At 42.4% G+C, this 12,455-nt stretch overlaps 1 protein-coding gene across 1 annotated transcript in view; it reads left to right on the plus strand.

The window, feature by feature from the left end:
- The first annotated feature begins 598 nt into the window (after window positions 1-598).
- Window positions 599-12,455, plus strand: part of LOC146185064 (unhealthy ribosome biogenesis protein 2 homolog) — a 76,467-nt gene continuing 64,610 nt past the window's right edge. Inside the window, exons 1-5 of the mRNA XM_084606048.1 lie at window positions 599-969; window positions 1,072-1,213; window positions 1,338-1,449; window positions 8,561-8,683; window positions 12,296-12,436. Of these exons, the coding sequence (XP_084462174.1) occupies window positions 954-969; window positions 1,072-1,213; window positions 1,338-1,449; window positions 8,561-8,683; window positions 12,296-12,436 (534 nt within the window). The 5' untranslated portion in view covers window positions 599-953. The remainder of the gene's footprint in view (window positions 970-1,071; window positions 1,214-1,337; window positions 1,450-8,560; window positions 8,684-12,295; window positions 12,437-12,455) is intronic.

Here is a 12,455-nt window from a genome sequence, read left to right on the forward strand (position 1 = left end):
TATGTCTGCCCTTTTTTTTTTTTTTTAGGATAATTATATAGTGGACACCTGAACCTGCCCGCAAGAGAAGGATGGAAAATGTGAGTGAAAGCGGAAAGAGAGAAAAAAGTGCCAGTAGTGAAGGGCTACGGAGTAATTTCGACCACCTGGGGATATTTAACGTGCACTGACATCGGCGTCCATCGGCGTCCGGCGTCCATCGAAATGCAGCAGCCGGGGCCCGGCATAGTCCGGCGGTCGGGTTCGAACCCAGAAAGGTTCTGCCTTCCGCGTGTTTTCTAATATAATGGAGCATAAGGTAGTTCATGATGATGGTGATGGTGATTTGGAGAGGGAGTATTCTGTCTCCGGAACCTAGTACTAGTACATGTACGACACTTTAAAAGCATGCAACTAAAAATAAAAAAGTAAAGTAAAAGCACGGTGTGCATATGTGCAGAAAGAGACGACAAAATACTTCCACGAACGCGATACGGCACAGTCTCGAGCCATGCTCGAGAGTCGGGCACATGGAGGAAGGAAACAACTTTCCTTCCTCCATGGTCGGGCATAACGATACGTCTACACTCTACAGTCATATGTAGCAAGGAAAAGGACGGCAAGAAATCCAAGCAGAATCCAAAGGTGGCCGCATGGTGTGCGTTAGCGCACGTGTTTCTGTTTACAGCTGCCTAAATTTAGTGATCAAGTTCGCTGTAATGTAATCTGCAACGCTGTCAACTTTCTGTCGTACCTTGATTGCCCGACATGTGATTTTAATACGGCGTTTCCAGCGATTGCTATGAGAAGACGTTGTGACGGCTCTTCGTTTCGTCCCGTATGAGCTTAGCTGCGTCAGTCTGTCGTTGTAGGTGCTGTATCGGTTATGAATAATTGATTCAAAATAAGTTTTCTTTGCCTGAATCGCGATCACAATTTTCTACCGAACTATTTTGTATCAAATTTGACACAAGATGGCTCTTGCAAACTGTAAGTAAGGCTACTCAAATTTCGTATTGTAGTGACAGCGTTGTGCTAGCGGTGAATTGTTGACTTCATTTTGCTCTCTTTTAATTCTTCCTGCTTAACCAGCGTTGCTGTACGAGCTCACAAATAACAGCGTAGAGCGGAGCATTGAGCTGGTTCAACTGGCACTGCGCTCTCCTGTCTACATCCCCCAGAAACGAGAGATCGTTGTTTCTTGGATCTGTCGGACAATAGAGGCGCAGGAAAGGTGAGACGAGACAGGGAGCAGATAGGCTTGCATATTTCGCTGGGAGTATTCTTCAAAGTATATGTGTTCAACTTCATTGATTGGATGATCGACGTGTTTCTTTGTTCTTTTTCTTTTTTGCTAGCTCGAAGGTGACAAGCGATGAAGCTGCTGCTCTTTGGGATACACTGCGGTCATTGGTCAAGGATATGCAACCTCTCGAGGTTGCTGTGATTATTCAGGATTCATTCTTACAGGTAACAACATAACGCTGCATTTGGAAATATTTCCTTTTGTGTTTTGTGTTTGGAACACCACAGCCATAGTTTTTTTTTTTTTTTTTTTTTTTTTTTTTAACGCAAGCTTGTTATATATGCCATAGAACCCCATGTAAATTTCCTTTTGCAAGTGTATTTTATTTTGTCACAGAGTAATAATTATTGTGCGAAATATACAGCTAGGTATTCCCTTTTTCCTTCTGTCATTTTTTGTCGTCGGTGAAATGTTATTTTGCTTGGAGCTTGTTTTTCTTGAAACAACTAGCACAGTACTGTGCCTACTGTACTGCGAGAAACGTTCTCTTACTGCTTTTCATGACATAGTTTGCATTTATGCAGGTGCTGTATTTTATTTGAATGTGTTTATGTTGTGAATGTTTGCTATTTGCTTTATTGCCCAGTATATAAATTGCTTGGGATAGAGCTGGCAAGTATCACCTTGCACTACTAGTTAATCTTCACCTTGTGTTTGTGTCATGAATCTTGCTAATTAAAGGGACACTAAAGAGAAAAATGAAGGGGGCTTGCATCGATAGAATGCCAATTCCTGGTTACAGAAAAGCCACTCTTACTGAAAACAGAGCTGTTATAAGGTAATGAAGAGGAAGAACAGGAATACAGGTATCGCCGCCACAGCCGAAATGGCCGAGACTCGCAGCTACAAATCACGTGACGCAGAAGGGATCCCGGAGGCTGACAAATGCGAATTACGTTGCCCGTTTGAATGCGGTAGTAGGTTTTGTCTCAAATATGATGCTTTTATCACACGTAAACGACGGTGAAAAGATAACGTAAATGTTGCAAGGCAAACATAAAAATATACTTGGAGGCGCCACAGGCGTCCACTTCAGTTTCGGTTATGTTCTGGCTCAGGCACTTCGTTCGGATAGCTTCGTTTTAGACCTGGCACCTGAATTACGAGCTCGGAGCAGCAGATGCGCCTATCCTAATTGCGTATCGAATGAAGTTCATGACTCTGCATGCACTTGCGAAGTATTCTCCGCTCCCGCGCGCTAGCAATGGAGAAAACAGTTTGCATTCGACGGGTGGGAACAAAAAAGAACCTCAACTTCTTATCGCAATATCTCAGCAAGAATTCGATTTTTTGCTGCCAGATATGCGGCGACAGTGTCACCAAATGCCGTTTATTAGATTTTGATAGCATATTTGGGTGTCTTTAGTGTCTCTTTAAGCTCTTTAACTCCAAATGACCTCATAAATATACTGTGATTCTTTCTTTAAAATATATCTGTGAAAGTAATTCAGGAATAGCACATATAAGGTATGTCTCTGCCTTTTGAAATGAACAATTTGTTTTTTGCAAAATTCCGGTTTTTGTTTTCAGTGGCAGAACCATCATTTGACATTGTGGACCCTGTTGCAAAAGTTACAACCTTTTCTTTCCAAACTGCCTAATTGATAAAATTTCTAGACATGGTCTGTGCCCTCTCAATTCTAAAAATTGTTATGCGTACAGGTGAGCAAAACCACTGGGTACAGGATGCTACCTGCTTAAGAGAGGCCTTGCAAATGACATCTCAGCACAGTGAAACCAGTGCATAATGATCTCTGTTTGGCCAAACCTTCAACAGAGTACCTACATGGGGAACCCCAGATGCCAACGAGTGTTTTTCATGGGATGTTTTTGCTGCGAATTCGTGAAGATGTCCATTTGAGCTTGCCCATTCTCTTGTTCAGACTCTGCAATGCTGTAAAGTCACTTCAGTGGGGCAAATAGACACACTAAATATCTTGAGGCAGACTGTAATTGAACCTGGCTACTGCTGTGTTATAGCTTGCATCAGCAAGGACCGTCACATATGAAAAGGGCAGCCAAACATTTGGCTGGTAGTGAGAAACAAACCTGGAAAAAAATAAATAAATAAATAAAAAACTAGCAGCAAAATGAGAAAAAGGAAACCATATGGAAGCTAAGGAGGGATACAGCTGTGCACTTGGTATGAGGTTAACCACATAGGACTTCGCATACAGACCAAGAAATAATTGCAGAACTTATTTCGTTTTTTCTCAACATATCTAACATTCATTGTTACAGGAACATCCATGACTTTTTTTACATATGCAGATATATTAAGGAATCTGGGCATATTTTTTATTATATACTATTAGGGTGTGCAGTAAACTAAAATGTTTGAAAACCATGACACAGTTTTCATTTCCTTGTCTCTAACACTCTTCACACTCACAACAAGGCAAAGATTCTGGTTTATTGCATGGGCTAATAATGCCTATATATTGCCAAGCCATTTCCCATTAGTATGATACAAACAGTTGTGACTTAGTATGCAAACCAGACTTGTCCTTGCATTCATATTCAGGATTATTTCATTGCTTTACAGGATCTTTTAAATTATTCTTGAATCACCTAATACACTTGTCTTATGCTTGTCTTCCTTTCCTGATGTTGGCCTTGTGCAAAAAATATATATTCCCCCCCCCCCTCCCCCAACTGCAGTAATGCCTTTCGGCGCAGCAGGTATTGTAAGTAAATAAATAATTTGAGCAATTGAATATTGCTTATGACGAGAAAGATATAGGTGTAAAATATTTGGGATGAAAATTGAAAAAAAGCAAGTTCATAAAAGTGGCAATATACATTAAAGGGACACTGCAGCAGTTTTTAAATGTTCCAATGCTCTAGATTTTTAAAGTATATTATTTGTTGATCATGTCTGTGAAGTTATTTTTTCGATTATGCATAAAACACCTGCGCAATCGCCTACTAAAGGCGCGCAATTCAAATCTCCTGCGCCCCGTGCGACTGCTACAGAGAAGGAAAGCGGAGAGAGAAACTTCGCTTCTCCGTCTGTCGTGACGTCACTTTGAGGACCCGGAGGCATTCAGAGCCAACGGAGGAAGCTTTCGGTGTGCGCTGTTCCTAGTCGTACGTACGTTGCGGACATACAAAAACACGTCAAATTAGGGTTGTGCACCTGATACAACACAGCTCTGCATGTGTTTGGATGGACAAACATCTGTGGACGTGACGACGTCATCTTTCATCGAGTAAAATGCTCGCTGCGCAATGCGACGCTGCTGAGAAGAGAGATAAATATGAGCCGACCAAAGGAAACATTCTACTGGAAGCATTTTCGTTACTGTGACTACATGCAGTTCGTTCCTAATGCGACTTCTACAGCGCTTTGTCAAAAAAGCATGGCTGAACCATGACGCGGTTCCTTTTATTTCCTCGCACAAATGAGTCGTGCCAGTCACCATTTCCTAGAACCATGTTTATTAAAGGAAGAAAAGGGAGGTAAGGCTCATGCTTCGTATTTTGTTACTTTCTGACTATTCAGGTCTTATTTGTATGTGAACCATTGCGTTTAGCGTCGATTGCGATCTCTTCACGGAGTGCAATCTTGCTATGGGACAGGCAGACAGCTTTGGCACGTGGTTGTAATCGCGTCTTGTTTTTTTTTTGTTGTTGTTTTTTTTGCGTAGCTCTGCGCAACGGCTTCTGTGCTAAACATCGTACAACTCATCAGCAACACGTGTTGATGATCTTTGCGAACGAGCAGCTGATTAAGATGAGCCCACTAATGTGTCATAGCTAGGCTGTGATGGCTTTGCGACATCCTTTCCAGCAAATCGTGTACCACTCAGCTGAGTATGAGTGCATTTATTTATGGAGCGCACAAAGCGTGGTTTCCTCCGATGTGTCCAAGCAAGCAATAATTGAACTTGTTCTTATATGGCCATGTAAATTTGCACCTGTTGCTGCCTCGTCATTTTACATAGTCTTGTCTTGTTTCAGGATGCAAATTAAATTAGAAATGAAAACGACGAGGCTCTTGTGAGCAAACACATTTTAGAGCTTTCTCATGAAGGTATGGGTGCGGCGGAGCTGCAGCCTGGCTTTCAGCATATATCAGCTGTCATTTACTAAATGTATATTATGAGCGTACAATAAAAGGGAAAGGTTCTCTACGTCTGCTAAATGATGCATGACTCAAGCAGCATTCTGCACATGCTGGACTTGGTCTCAAGCATAATGGCTTCGCGAATGCCTCGCATGCATCGCAAAGCTCGGAAACAGCGCTTCACTCACGGTTCATTTGTCTGTCGGCAGCTTTGTGCTACTTCACTTTTTCCATAGAATTCTCCGTTTCCACTAAGTACGATGTCTGGCACTCAAAGCAGGATTTGGTGGACTGCACCTTGGTTCCTTTTTTCACAACAATGTCTTTTCGGGCTGGGCGGAAGGCCTGAGACGGAGGTAGTCGGCTAGTGCATTGTTCGCTGCTGTTCCCTCCCTGGAATATGTGCGCCGAGGTTCAGCTGAGGGCCATGTAGTTTCTGCTAATAATTACACACACTACTTTTAAAAATGCCTCACTCTAACCAAAGCAAGATTTCATGTAAAACCTGCACTCCCCACAACCGAAGTGCTGCATCGTTTGTGGGCGCATCTGGTATGGATACATGCGATGAAAATCCCGATGGTCATTCGAGTGGAAATGGCTTGCCATAATGACATTCACAAAGCTGCAGAGAGCTACGATCAGCACACAGCACTGCGAAGGAGCTGCATCGGCAGCTTCCCCGGTCCTTAAAATGTCGTCACGTGATGTCTTGGTCAATCACAGGCGTATTTCTGATGAAAAAGAAAGCTATTTCTGCTTTTTTTTATATTCAAGTTCACAGCATCAAAAACTATGGGCTTCTGTTGAAAGCCTGATTTTTGCAAAAAGTGCTGCAGTGTCCCTTTAATTCCATGCAAGGATCTTTTCTGAACAACTTCCTTTTGTTCTACTTTTGTAGGCAGAAAGGAAAAAGACATTCTCTGAATAGTTGCCAGTGGCTTTCAAAGCGGTGGGCAGAAGGGAACTGTAAAGAGAAAATGGTGCTGTGCGACCTCTGTTTAGTCTAGTGCCTCCCATAAGCTTAACTTTATTGATTTAGTTTAATGCAGGAGTTTTCTAACTGTGGGGAAGAATAAAAATAGTCATAATGGAAGGCACACCAGTGTATTCTTTCTAGTATCCTTCCATCTTAAATTCTTAGCAAAGGATACAATTGCTGACCTGAGCAAGCATAGCTTTGCAGAAAGTGTGACCCACAGAATTTTCGTTTTGCTAAATTGTCTGCAGAAATAGAAGCAGCATTTTGGCCATTCAGAAAATTATTTTTGCATAACAGTGCTTGTGAGAAATTGCTGCTTTCTGCAAATTGTGGTACAGTTTTAGAAGCCTAGTGTGATAAATATATGAATGCAGAACTAGATGGGGAAAAGCAGTGCACAGAGAATCCACCTTGGTAGTGTTGATTTAAAGTGCTTAGGCACAAATATAGCATTTTCAGAAAAAAAGTTGACTGTTGGTTCCTGCAAGTATTGCTTTGTTCATGTCCCGTTTTCCATGTCCACAATTTCAAATTACGCTGTTTTAAAAGTGTTTGCTCTTACTACTTACATTTGCCGGTTTCTTGTCGGATTCTCCATCGTTCTGGCCTTGTATACTCCACCTCGGAATGGTTGTGTGTGTGTGCACTTGAGGGATTCACACAGATGACTTTTGGTTCTCAATACAGTGATGGGGTGTGACCTATGGGGGTCCTTGGACCAGTGGTCGTGGAGAGGTGCAAGTAGTACCAAATGAACCTTTGTTTCGTGATGTACATGTTGGTGTCAAAATTGAGGACCTAGGATTAAATTCTGTTAGACTCGAGTTAACGCTCTTAATTGTACGCCTGCAGCGGTCAAGCTCTTTTTTAGCTTGTGGGAGTATGCACCACCTAACCTCTCAACCGCGTCATGCATTTTTTGGCTGCCCACTGAAACTATCAGTGCTTGTAATGATGGTAGAGTGTTGAAATCGTAAAGACTACTAAAAGCCGCGCTACAGCTGGTACTTGATATGAAGGCACTTGCTAGTTGCTGGCCCATGTGCAAACAGCTAAAGGAAAACATTATTAAGTTCTGGCATGCAAGTTTCTGTGGCAACAGCACAAGTATTGTTCATTATCTGTCCTATGCACATACAATATGCTCGTCATCATGTTTGGATTGAGGGATTAATTGACCAACTGTTGCATCGCTCGAAGGTCACCAAAATAGATTATTTTTTGGCCTCACCATTTTCTTGTTGGTTTCGAATTTCGTATAGAGGCGGCATTTAGTGGTAAGTTTTTTTGTTATGTTTGAGTGGGGTACGTACCTGATTTGATCAGAAATAATTATTACATACTTGTCGCCGGCCGTGTTTGGGGGACCAAAACTGTAAATTTTCACAATTGCGTTGCTAGTGTCACCTGCAGCCATTGAAGGATTGAGCACCCAACCCTGCAGGCTACTAACGAGAACATTCCTTTGATGGGTGTGTGGTGGTACTACTAACACCGCTGCTGCGAAAGTTTGCGCTTCTGGTTCGTCATTGCTGCAGAAAATGAAGACTTAATGATTAATTCTGATTGAATTAGGTAGGTACCTGACCCAAGCACAGCATAAAACATTACTTGAAATTTGAGCCCACATAAACGGTTAGGTTAGGTAATGTTTTTTTGGTGTGGTCCGAGCGACGCAACAGGCGGTAACAATTGGTACTTGCTCAGCAATGCTGCCATTGCATTTGTGTTCTGTCCAGTGTTTCTGTATTCTCGTGCTTGGTTTAGTGCATCAGACGTTTGGTGCGTCTTAGGAGGAGAGTCATAGGCCAGTGACAGTGGACATTGAGAGCAGCCCAGAGTGAGAGCATCCATGTGCCAGGTACTTCAGCTTTTTCAGGCGAGGCTGCGTGAATGCTGCTCTCTCGTGGTTCCAAGAGAACGCCAGATGGATGGTGTCATCATTCCCCATTTAGGAAGCATTGTCTCGATGGTGGGAATGAGGGAAGTGAGTGAGGGATTGGAAGCCTGAAAATGCTAATGTGCCTAGCTAGTGGATGCTCTTGCTCTCGAGGTTCCAGGAGAACATCGATGACGATGAGTGGACAGTGTCAATATTATAAATGCATGCTGAAATCTTTTACTAGCATTTAATAGTTGCAGTGTACTGCAATCTTATAAACAAGCATGTAAAGGAAAAATTGGCAGCATTCATGACCTAAGCCCTTGAACCCACGCTATACAGGCCATCCAGAAGGAACTTGAACAGTTTCCAAGGATAAAGCACACTGAATGTTTGCTGGAAACTATGGTTGCTCTGGTCCATAAGGCACCACAAAGTACCCTGGCCTTAAAGCTACCGGCAGTGGTAAGTGTGCAGCACTTTCCCGCATGGTTTTGTGTTTTTAAGAAATATAGAAATATTACTTTTGACGTTGAAGCAGTGCACAAGCTTATTGAATGAAGGAAAGTATGTGGGTGTTGTCTCCTGTATGTGGTTAGTGTGAGTGCTGCTCTTTGTTAGCACATGCCTGAACTTGTACAGTTCTAGTGTAGAAGCTTGCGATGGTATTTTAGGATTGGGCATACGTCTGAGAGAACCTTGAGAGTTCAATTTAGCCTCCACATTTCTTATCAGTACATAAATGGTAGGAATGGAGCAGTGCAGCTAGAATGCTGCTGATGAAATTTTCAGTGCCCGTGTGCGTGGAGCGACAGTAAGAGTCCTACAAGGCTTTATTAAACACAGCTGTGACTTGGCCCAACGCGAACTTTTATTATGATGTTCCTCGTAGCCTAAGTGTCGCTCCAGGCATTCAGACCTTTTACGACCGTTCCTTCCCAGTAGTCTGCGCTGCAACTTGTCAAACATTGATGGCATGCTACACTGTATTCAAACTGCTGTAAATTTTACTCAAGAGCCAATAAAAAGAAAACTTGCTTTATTTTATTCACAATTTCCTACTCCATCAAATGACACAAATATATTTGCACATATAAAATTATTGGTGCACAGAGGCATATGAGGGGCAAAGAGGACAGCCTATACTTGATTTAACACCGATTCTCTTCATTATCACTGCCACTGTTACGCATTTTGTTAATTCCCATCGTTGAAAGGAGTGTCATTATCACTTCAGATGTCACTCTCAGCATTAGAGTCGAACACAAGTTCAAAAGTGGAAACACAAGTGGAAACATATCAAGTAATACGGTACTCAGCCCTAAGCTATATTTGTCGTGGACGATTGTACCAATATTGCTGTTGACGAATGATGGTCGGAAGTAGCATTAGTTGCAAATCTCAACAGAAGAGTGCGGTAGTTTTCATAAAAAATGCATTTCACACCTTTATTGCAGATTTTAAGCCTGACAATAATCTTTTTATAATGGCATCACACGTGAGAAATGGTAGGTGCTGGTGGTGTGCCCCCCCAAAAATTGCTGGGGTATAACCCTGCTAACTCCAGACTAAGCGAGAACTTTACTAGGCTTGGTTAGTTTCTTGTTACTCAATTATTATCAACACTATCGCTGCTATGATCATTATAAACTAAATGCGCCATCATTGTCGTCACTATTACCATCAGTATCATTATCACTAACTGCAACATCATTATTATTGCTACTACCGTCCTCACATTAGACAAGGAGAATTGCACAATCTGCTTCTTGCGAGCCCAGCGTGGTGTACCATGCTGAAAAAAAAAAAAGAAAAGCCTAGCGTGGAGTAGTGGTTTGCGCACTCGGCTGGGGATCGGAGGGTTAGTGGTTCGATTCCCGGTGGAGGCAGCTTTTTTTTTTATTTAAGGGTTAGTATGGTTTTTGCTTATAGCCACACTTCCAATCAAAGGTCAGAGGTGGTGCTTGGTTACATTTCTTGTTACTCATCGTCATAATCACTACTGCTACCATCATTATCAACCATGTGCACTGCCATGTTCACCGTGTGCACAGCAACAATTGATACAAGCAGGTTTAATACACTATTAGGAAAACTTATTTAGGAAAACTTAAAACTTATTTATTTGTTAAGAGCAGACAGAGCAGCAATATGGCAAAAAGCTAAGAGTTCATTGCAAAGCGCAACTGGGTGAGCTGTTTACCCAGGTCCCAGAGCGATATTTCTTGCTCAACAGCGTCCTTAAGTCCCCTTGTTTTCCTTCCCTCTCTGATGACGCTAACCAATCAAATCTAGGCACATCCCTCAGATATCGGCAACCAATCACACACATCACCATTCTGTTGGAACGATTCAAGGGCTGGTCCAGTATTGTTCTAGTAGGTGGGGGTCACTTGATGTCTGGTAGACCATGGGAAGGCGAGGAGGTAACAAGTAGCATTTCCTCTGTAAAAATCTGTCTTTGCAGGCAAGTTACCTTCTCAGAAGCACTTAAGGGTAAAAAAATGAGCTCCTCCGGCTCCCAACAACGGTGTACTTCCCCTTTTCATACTGCTCCTAATGGATAGTTGCTTTCTTCCTCATTCACCTTTCTTCTCTCCTTTGGTTACGGTCTGTCACGCTGTCACTGTCAATGGGTGCCCCTTTGCCGGGAAGGGTGAAGCTCTGGGTAAAGTGCAAGAAAATTCTTCGGACCGTTTTTTCGAATGAAGTGGCATTTTTCTTTCTTCCTTTCTCTTTTTTTTTTTTTTACTTCAGTTCGCTAGACGACATTCTACCGGTTCGCTCGCTTTACGGTCGTGACAGCTCTTGGCTGGGGTCGGAGGGATAGTGGTTCAATTCCCGGTGGAGACAGACTTTTTTTCTTCAAGTGTCAGTTTGTGTGGACATTTCCTGCGAAGACTTCCTGCAGACATTTCGTGCTGACATTTGCACAGCCCTTGAGCTAAGTAAGGCTTTCACCTTAAAAAGTTTTAAAAAAAATTTCCTGATTTGGTACGTTTTTTAGGAGTTAATTTGGCAGTTGAAGGTTTATCGTTCTGCCATATGTGCAGCACCTCCAAAACCATTGTTGTTAGAACTGTCCGAATGGCCAGTGAAGCGCTGATCAAAGCAGCTTTGGCCCCTGCCATTATAGCTGGCGACAAATCGGCTGTAAAAGCCTGTGGGTTAAACCCCACACAACAGTCCTGACATTGCTGTCTGTGCAAGTGTGCACGTTTGTCTCCTTAATTACTGATCTGTGAGGTCTTGCAAGCAAAAACCTGCAGTCTGATTCCTTAATCTGGCTTCAGCCAAACTATTAATGTGCAGTCAAGTGTGCACAATTTTTATCAATAAAATGCACTAGTTTACATCATGAATGTGATTGTTGGTGGGGAGCCAGAACAGTGCAATGTTGAAAGGGATGTGTATTTTCTCCTGGTGACACTTATACTCCTGTCATACATACTCTTCAGCTTAGCAGCCGATAAAAGGAACAATAACTTAAAGAAAGTAGTTATAGTGACTGGACCATTTTCATAGTTTTGTTTGCTATTGATGAAGAAGTAAAAGCAGAAACCAAATGTATTAAAACAATCAGTAGTTACCTGAGTAATAAACTCAGTGGCATATGCTGAGGTTTACATGGCAGAATTGCTTGAGTTGCTGATACGTAGCACACTTTCTATGTTGTTGACATGCAGCATCAGGCAGTTGGTTGATATAATATTTAATTCCTATCATAATGCTTATAGTGTCGTAAATTTAGGCGCAACGGCTGGGGTGTAGTGTCTATGACTAACCTTGGATGTATTAGATCCCCACAAAAGCTGTTGACAGTCCCCATTTTCTGCAGCAGTGACAGTGTTTGCTGTAAACAGCCTAAAGGGTAGTGGGACCATGCTAAGAAGTGAACTTATTCTTCTGCACAGGAAAGCACCTGTTAATTCATGCACATTCTGCAGAATAAGGCTGTTAAGGTGCTTGATAACTCTAGTGGTATTATAATAGCACTCGAAACAGTGCATTGGTTCTCGCCTTTGGCGCACGTTACATGCTGTATTGAAATTAACTGTGTTTTCATTCCTATTGCAGGTGGAGCTCTTATCAGTGACGCTGAAACGGTGCCGTTTGTGTACCAAGCAGGCTGAGTTGCTCGATCACTTGTGCCTTGCTGCGTCTGCCTTGATGGAAGTTGTCATATCCTCATGGTATCAGCACCCTTGCACAATACAGGTGCGTGGAACATCACTTT

Source organism: Amblyomma maculatum, chromosome 6 (genome assembly GCF_055883805.1).
Source record: "Amblyomma maculatum isolate TAMU_Amacu chromosome 6, ASM5588380v1, whole genome shotgun sequence".
Classification (NCBI taxonomy): Eukaryota; Metazoa; Arthropoda; class Arachnida; order Ixodida; family Ixodidae; genus Amblyomma; species Amblyomma maculatum.